The sequence below is a fragment of the Poecilia latipinna genome, unplaced genomic scaffold, assembly GCF_001443285.1.
Source record: "Poecilia latipinna isolate Pla-1442-1.1 unplaced genomic scaffold, P_latipinna-1.0 Scaffold2608, whole genome shotgun sequence".
Lineage (NCBI taxonomy): Eukaryota > Metazoa > Chordata > Actinopteri > Cyprinodontiformes > Poeciliidae > Poecilia > Poecilia latipinna.
The window spans coordinates 11,787-20,380 of NW_015115224.1; the positions used below are offsets into that span (position 1 = coordinate 11,787).

The following is an 8,594-nucleotide window of genomic DNA, read 5'->3' on the forward strand; positions in this document are numbered from 1 at the left end:
TGGAGGGAGAGAAATCGGAGGCAAACTTTTTGTGTAGGGGCGGGGGGGGGGGGGGGGGTAAAAAAAAAAAAAAAAAAAAGAAACAAAATTTTTTCAAACAAAATCCATCCCGAGATTTCTCCAGAACGTCGCCAAATGAAGGAGAAAAAAAATTGGGTTCTTTGCTTCACCAACCTTCCTCCATCACCTCCCCGCTCCTGGCTGGAGGCGCTGTCACGCATAGCTCAGCAGGCTCTGCATTTTCCTCACCCGTAGGCGTCTCCTTAACCACCTCTTCCTCCACGTGGGATTTATCCACCCCCACTTGACCCTCGTCTACCTCGACCTCTTCCTCCTCCTCCTCCTCCTCCTCCTCGTCTTCCTCCTCCTCTTGTTGCTGCTGCTGCTGCTGCTGCTGCTGTCGCTGCTTGTTGCGGCAGCAGGGTTTGAACAAATGGGGGTCGATGAGCACCTCCCCGAAGCGGCCCTTGTATATTATTCCACAGCACACCTTTTGCCTGCAACAGAGCGAGACGCGTTGCATCAGATGTGTGTGTGGGGGGGGAAATGCCAGGAAGATTAAAGCTGAGTGTGTTAACAAGCTGCAGTTAAAAGTGTAACTGCGAAAATCAGCACAGAACGGTGTTAAAGCGTTTTGTCGACTACTAGATTAATATAAGCAGTTCAAGCATTAAATTGTCTCCTTTACAAGAAAAATCGTCTGATGTTTTCTTTGGAATTTTTAGGACAATTTTGAGTTCAAAATATGTTCAAAATAAATATTCTAAACACAAAATGGTTTTACGATCTAATTGATTAAATGCTCCCTTTACTGTGATGCAAAGTATGCAACTTTCTGTAAATCTGCAGACAGATTTGCTTTGCTTCATAGCTTATCTAAAAATGTTTATGCCTCCTTGTAGATTTTGTGTGTTTTTGCTTTTTTGTTACACGTTCTGAAAACCTTTGTTAATTGAACAACAGATGTAAATACTTCAATATTTGTCTCATAAATCCACAGAATATTTTCCAAAAATTCTTGGAAATTTCAGCACACATTACACCTCACATTCATATTTTCACCTGTTTTTTTTAATTATTACTAAATATATGAAATATGACTTTGTGTTCTTTTTGCCCAGCAATTGTTTTCACCAGCTCAATAACACTGACTGAAAGGAAGACGTTTTGTGTCTTTTTTTTTGTTTTTGTTTTTTTATTGCTCTCAGAGTCGTTCTATGGGAGTCTAAAGTCTAAAGTCTAAAAGACTTTGTAATTATTTTCAAACTAATATGCCTCATTTCCACAGAGCAGTACAGGACGACCTGTAAATGGCAAAGTGCTTTCTAATTGATCTATAAATAAATATTTGAACAAATCCAAAATGCTAATAATGTCCAGAGAGAAAAATGTTGTTTTCATGTTGCATCTAAATGAATCCAACAAACTACACTGAATGGAAATTAAACCGCTGATATTACACGTGGCAGTATCTTCTTTTGCATACATAAAGTGTTGATCTGTTCAACGTGATGTGGAACAGTCTGTGTCTGTGTTCCAGCATCAGGTCTACCTCTTCCAGTAAGTGAGGTCCAGGAAGGAGAAGACTGGGGAGCGGCTGGACCCGGGGCTCAGCTCGCTGTCGGAGCCGTCGTCGGACAGGTTGCTGTAGCTGGGGGACTGAGCCGGAGAGGCACTGGAGGTTGTGCTGTGGGCGTCTGAGTCTGGAGAGCAGAGCAAAGCACAGGAGCGTGCTATTTTTGACAAAAACTAAATCTCCACTCTTGTTGTTAGCATGTACTGGTGGCAGGGAGAAGCAAAACTCAGAACTAACTGTTTCTCTTGAGCTCCTTCTGCAGCCTGCTGATCTGGCTCGGCCGAGCTTTCTTGGAGATGGTTTTGATTTTCTTGGGCCTGGACGTTATCTTTAGGCTGGGGCCTCCTCTGGCATCAACGACCTGCACACAACAAACATTCACTTTTTAATAATATTCTAAGGTTCCCACCATTCATGCAAAAAAAATTAAATTGGCTCACATTTGATCATATTGCAATCTAAACACTTCAGGATTTTTATGTGATTGACCAACACAGTGTAGCTTTAATTTTGAATTGGAAGGAAAATTATGATGGATTTTTATACATTTCAAGTGTAAAACGTGTTTGAAACACAAACAGGATTTGATGTAACTCACTATTGTAGCTCTGGTAGTTTATGGACTTGCTGGTACAACTCAAGTCCTTTACTGTCTCCAACTGTTTTTGTTTTCAGGATTACAATCTGAATAGTTTCCCTGTCCCTGAAATAGAAAAGTTTCCCCTACAGCATGATGCTGCCACATCCATGCCTAAAATGGGAGAATGGCGTCTTTACAGCAATGTGCACAAATAGTTTCCTGCCACACATAAGTTTACATTAAGACAAAAAAATATCACTAGATTTGCAGTTATTCCATACTCATTCGAAACTCAGATAAGTTCTCTGTGTGATGCTCAAAGTTAGGATATTGTTATATAACGAACCACGATTTAAGCTTCTTTACAATTTATGCCCGACCTGTCTGACGTGTTCCTTGGTCTTCAAGAAGAGGTTTGTTCACTAATGTTCTCCAGTGAACATCTGAGGCCTTCACACGGCATCTTATTTAATTTGGGGTAGATGTATTAATAAACATCTTCCTTTGGATTGTTGTGAGTGGTTTTATCATATAAAACATGGATAAATGTGTAAGAAAAGCCAGACTCACATGGTTCCAGTTTTTCTTGGTTCCCACTGGAAGCTTTTTCCATCGCTTCACAAGGAGGACGCAGGCGTTACAGATTTCTCCTGATCTGGTTTCACTCAACCTGCAAAAAAAAAAACAGTTTGATGCAACTCACGATGCATTGTGACCAAAGGCTTCGCGACACAGAACATGTTCAGGTGGGTCTCTTACCCGAAGCAGCTCCTGAAGTCCTTCTCGTACCGCTTGCTGTCTGTGAAACGGGAGCTGGAGGACTTGGCCCGGCAGATGCAGCAGCCGTCCAAACTCCGGTACATTTTGGGCTTATGAAAGCCAAACATCTGCATGCACACATATTTAAATTTTAGCACCTCATCATAACAATTTATCATCATAGAGTGCAGTGCTACACATTCTCTACCACGAGATGAATCTTGGAGAATAACATGGAACAAATCAGATGTGCTTATTATAATAAATTAAAAATACATTTAATAATAAACATCATGCAGAGTTAGAGACATTGGGGGAGCATCTCTGTGCTGTGACCCACATGGTGGAAGTAGGTCAACAGTCAGACGGCGTGTCAGACAGATAATGTCACCATGCTGCGCTCACTGGATTCACGCAACGTTTAGGAAACTCGTGTCACGCATCGAGCACCGCAGGCGGCCACACATCATGCAATATTGCGCTTACATATAACCGTGAAAATTTTTGCTGCGTTTCTGGCCGCATCTTAAAATGAAAGGGGCATGTCTGCGGGAGGAGACTCGAACACCTACAAGCGTGCAATATGCAGAAGTGCACGCTGATTTATGTTGCTAGGCAAAATGAAATCTCCCAGTACACATGTGGACCAACTGCGGCAAAACTGGGAGCCGCGCCCCCCAGACTGGATTTTCTTTTCTTTTTTTTTTTTTCCTGCCATCAGTCCTTGGGGTCTTCTGACAGTGCGTTGCCACACGGATCATGCAGGGATGAGAAAAATTCAGAGACTTCTCACTCTGCTGCTAATTTCACATGCGGACTAACATAGTAGATTTTTGGTTTTATTTGATTTTTTAACGAGTTTCACGCTTCTTGATTGAATGAGAAATGACGCAGATTGGGTTCTGCATCAGTTCTCACGATGCAGAACCCAATAATTAGATTGGAAAATTATCTGTCATACTCGCTAAATAAAGATGCACAAATTAGCTTTATTCTGGGCAATTCCGATTTCCTTTTTTTTTTTAAGGTTTGACCTGCCAATTTAATTTAAAAATTTCCACCCCAAGGAGAAACATGTGCTGCCAGTTTGTTGATCCAAGTAGAAGCTTGGAGTCCAAGAAAATATTAACAGATTAAAAGAATATCCTTACTTATGCCTCAAAGCATGTGCCCTTATTTGTATTAAACTCAAATAAATCGAATAAAAGGACATAGTGTCCATTATTCTGTCATTAAACTAAAAATCATATTTCTTAGTTTGGATGTGTTTAATAATTAAGAATGAATGCATATTTCTAAGTATCTGACCTGCTGATCACTGCTCAAAAACAAATGTACTGATTCTGTTTTATTTATTGTGAATTTACTGTGTTTTTGTTTGATTGACTCAATAGGAATCCTGCATGAAAACATCAGTATCTGCTCAACAGCATTTATTTTATTATTAGTCTCTGCCAATGTGCCACAAATACCTGATACTATGTTTCCTTTAAAAAAAAAACAAAAGTAGCAATGCAGTGTGTTTATATCAAAATATCAAAATAAAGATAAATGTATCTGGCATATAAAAATATAATTTATGTGTGCTCAAAACAGAATCAGTTGCAAAAATCTTGACTCATTGATAAATCATTTTAATGAGGGTTAGTAATATTTACAATATTTAGTAATATTTACAATATTAATAATAACTATAAGTGGAGCCTCATTATTATCACCAATGTAATTGTTTTCAGTAATAATACTGAACAGTGATATTTTGTGTAGCACCTTTAAATCAGTTCACTACACCCCTTGACGGCGTGGCCTACAAGTAGTTCTGCTTTTCACCTCCACGTCGGCTTTCTGTAAGTCCGAGACGATCTCTGCAGCAAAATACAGTACGTGACGCAACTCAACATGGCAACACACTTCAAAGGCGGAGGCAATGTGGGGAAGGGAGTGTGATGCGATTTTTCGCAAAAGCTGCAATTTTAACACGTAAACTGCAACAAACCCCGCTAAAAGCTGTTGCTTTTGCTTTAATAGCACGCAAACATTGTTGAAAAATTAAAATCTCGCACTTGTTTTCGCCGAGAGAAAAGCGCACGTCGCTGAAATTTCACCGCCCACTCTCCAGCAAGGAAGCATGGCATGCCACACGACCTGCTTCTTGCGCACCCATTTTATGATGACCGTCCTCTGCTCGACGATGCCCGACTTCCCTGCCCCTCTCCAACTTTCTGCGGGGTGACAAACTGAGAGTAACGCGTTTCCAAAGCAAATTATCTCGATTCGCACAGTAAAATAAAGCATTTGTGTTACAAGCGTGTAATTTGATCTTTACTCTTTGTTATTCCACAGCCGCGTCACTGCAACTGTCCACATCCAACTAAACATGTGCGCAAAGTTCAAAGCGACTGCCTTCGTATGGTCGGTTTCCACGCATTATTCTTGCACAAAACACAATTTGTGAGGCAGTTTGAGCTCCGTGGGGCGTTCACGAACAGTTTGTGTTTAGCAGGAGGTGTTTTGTTGACAGCGGCGCCCGCGTGTTGAGACGCATCTCTACTCCGGGTGGGCGTGAGAGATTCAACTTGGCATCGATATGTACAGCAGACCAAAATACCCACTATTTCGACTTACTGCGCTGCAATGATGTTTAAAATCGGGACTAAAAAGCGCTTAAAAACCGACTTCAGTTAAACTGCATGTGATAAAACGAGTGATTCCCTCACAACCGAATGCACCAATAACAACCTCAATCTGCTTCTAATGTCTGCATTTCAAGTCCTCCTGATCTTCCCTTTTTTCCCCATTTTTTCCTCCCACTTTCTCGAATTATTTCAACCATTAACAACATGACCTACAGCTGAGCATGCTGGAAGGCCCCAAAACAACACCAATTGTTCAAAGACAACTCGAAGCTTGCTTTTAATTACACATGTGAAAGCGCAGCAAAGACTTTAAGAACCAGCCTGAAAAACGCACCGAAACAAACGTAAACCGCTCGCTGGTGTTACCTTGTTGAAAGTTTGGTGAAGCTGACACAAAGCAAGTATCCCTGAAGAGCGTCGTAGCGGCGTAAGTATTAGGAAAAACGAACCCGCATCAGTAAACCCGCTCTCTTGTTGATGTCTGTGCTTGAGGACGGGACTGGATAGTTGTGAAGCTACTGCGCCTGCGTCACATCCACACCTCCATTTCAGAGTAGAGCGCAGGTCCCCCTCTATTTTTTTTCTTTTTTCTTCAATCAAACTATTTACATAAACGACGTGTGACGTAGGTGTGCGTCTGCGCTCGGCTGGCCTTATAAGGATGGGAATATTACGCGGGAACAGGGGGCTCGGCCCTGGTTGCTATGGCGTATTGGAGAATGTAAGCAAAGGGGCGGGGCTTGTTGTTTTACTACACGACGCCAGATGGCTCGTCTAGGGGCCTGCAGTTTTTCAGGAGACTCGGCGTCTAGAGCCGAGATGGGCTTTGTTGACTTAAAATTCACACCAAAACAACCAGATTAGTGTTCAAATAAAAGGTGGATAAAGTTTGATCCCCAGACTCACTGATCACAGGAAACAAACAAACATGTCCCATTTACTATTATTTCATTGTAAAGCAATTAGAATACAACAAGATGTTATCTTTAATGATAAATTAAAAAAAAATGAAAACTATTGGAAAATTATGTGTAACTAAAAAATATGTTTACATAAAGATTTTTGAAAAACTGGAGTGCAGTAAGCCTCTTAATCTGATGCGCGTCAATAAAATCAATGCAGCGTTGAGGTCTCAGAGTTGTTTTGGAAAACAGTAGTGAACAAACAGCAGTGTTTAATTCTGGAGAAGCTGCAAAAACCCACAGCTCAGGTGGGAAATCTGTTGGCAGGTAAGCTGTCAGTCCTTTATCCCATAAATCTGGGTTTTGCATAGCAGTAAGGTGAGGTAATTTTATTTATATAGCACATTTTCAGAAACAGAGCGGTCCAAAGTGCTTTACATGAATTAAAAGAAAATACAAGCAAAGCAACAAACCAAAAGAAAGACAAAAAGTAAAACTACATATTAGTTCCCCATGTTTAATAAGAATAAGTAGGGATAGTAAAGCGATTAGTAAAATAAAAACAAAACAAAAACCCATTGGCAGTTTGCCACAATCCAGCAGTAAACATAAGACAGAAGCTGCTCTGTTCAGATGTTAAGCTGTAACAAAAAGACATTTGGTCTAAAACATCATAATCACAGATTGTGATCATAATCAATATTTTCATCACAATTTTCAGCCTTAGAAAGTAAAGATTTCTCTGAGGTTGTGCAGAAAACTGCCGCTGTGCATCACCATGAATACATTATTTGACACATGATGGAGTAGCATACATTCTGCTGAGGATGCAGAATCTCAGGCCTTTCACCCGCTGGAAAATGTTGGTCTTTAAGATCCATGGAGTGATGATGTTTTAATTATTCTCAAGTTAGCTGCATAATCAAAAATAATACAAGTATTATTTGCCATTTTAATATTGAATGTTTGATGTAAAGTTATTTCAGTTCAGTTTATTTATGCAGTGCCGCTTCACAACAAGTCATTTCAAGGTATTTTACTAAAAACATTTAATTTAATTTCAATCCAATCACACATTCATAACTAGATCAGAATTAGAAAAATATTCTTTCTTCTGTGGGTCCTGTGGAAAATGCATTGTTTCACAAATTTCTGCCTGGATTTAACAGTTTGAAAAAAAAAATAGACAAAAGTAGCAGTTTAATATTTATCTAACTCTGCAGTTATTTAAAAAAAAGACAGATACTAGTCAGTTTAGTTTCTCGTTCATGTTAAAAATAAATAAATAAATAAAATCAGAGACAAAACTGCCCCTTATTCTGAGACCGTCCCATATTAGGACTGTAGATGGCGCTGTTTCTTTGTGCGTCTGAAAACAGATTTTCCACCTCTTTTTTTCCAGGGTTTTTTTTATTTTTTATCATAAACCAAATCGAGATGAACAAAAAACATATGAAACGATAAGATGTTTTCCAAAAATGTGCACTTTGTAAAACTTTAACAAGGAATTTAAAAAAGAGTCTCATAAAAAACAAAATGTTGGTTGCGTCTGAGTTTCCTAAGTTTTAACATAGAAAACCAGCATTTAGGCCAAGACAGAAGTACTGAATGAGATGTGTTTTGGTTTCTGATCTTTCATCTAAAATGCTATAAAACAGGAACCATTTATCACAAAAATATATGTATATTTTAGGTACAATGCAAAAGTATTTGCCCGTTTGGGGGTTACCGAGTCTTTCTGATTTAACGTTTTTATGACTATGAAATGTTTCAGATTAAATAACCAAATTGCTTTTACTGTGCAGCTCTAGTGTGGGAAGAAAAATCCAAAGATTAGGATTTTACTTATTAAGGAAAAAAGGCTGTCCAAATGTAATTATCCTTTAAACCAAAGAACTGGATGTGTCGCTTCAGGCACCAACAACTGCCATCAAGTGTTTGCAACGTCTGGAAATGAGTCGTTAACTTAGATCCCTGCGGAGGATCTTTTCTTACTCTTCTTCGCAGATTTGTTCTAATTTGGCCATATTACCGGGTTTCAAAGCACAAACAACCTGTTTAAGGTCAAGCCACCTAAATCAGATTTAAACATTAATTTTTTTAGCCGTTCAGAAATAGATGTTTTTGGGTTGTGCTGCTGA

General features: G+C 39.5%; 1 protein-coding gene across 2 annotated transcripts; it reads right to left on the reverse strand.

Annotated features, from left to right (window-relative positions):
- Positions 1–29: 29 nt before the first annotated feature.
- Positions 30–6,129, reverse strand: sinhcaf (SIN3-HDAC complex associated factor). 2 transcript variants are annotated; one of them, XM_015020580.1, is made up of 6 exons: positions 5,918–6,129; positions 2,916–3,043; positions 2,727–2,826; positions 1,814–1,937; positions 1,553–1,733; positions 30–497 (listed from the first exon to the last, which is right to left on the reverse strand). In XM_015020580.1, the coding sequence occupies exons 2-6, from the start codon at positions 3,041–3,043 to the stop codon at positions 167–169; spliced, it is 864 nt and encodes a 287-aa protein (XP_014876066.1). In that variant the 5' UTR covers positions 5,918–6,129; the 3' UTR covers positions 30–166. The 2 variants fall into 2 exon arrangements, with proteins under 2 accessions (XP_014876066.1, XP_014876067.1); XM_015020581.1 differs by lacking the exon at positions 5,918–6,129 and having other exon boundaries at positions 1,553–1,703; positions 2,916–3,049.
- Positions 6,130–8,594: the final 2,465 nt, after the last annotated feature.

What these genes read in the sequence shown, in the direction of transcription:
- sinhcaf (XM_015020580.1), bottom strand. Translation starts at nt 3,043, where the DNA reads ATGTTTGGCTTTCATAAGCCCAAAATGTACCGGAGTTTGGACGGCTGC. An exon ending in CCAAGAAAAACTGGAACCAT is followed by an intron (nt 1,938 to 2,726) that starts GTGAGTCTGGCT and finishes TGTTGTGTGCAG; the next exon opens with GTCGTTGATGCCAGAGGAGG. An exon ending in GACCTCACTTACTGGAAGAG is followed by an intron (nt 498 to 1,552) that starts GTAGACCTGATG and finishes GCTCTGTTGCAG; the next exon opens with GCAAAAGGTGTGCTGTGGAA.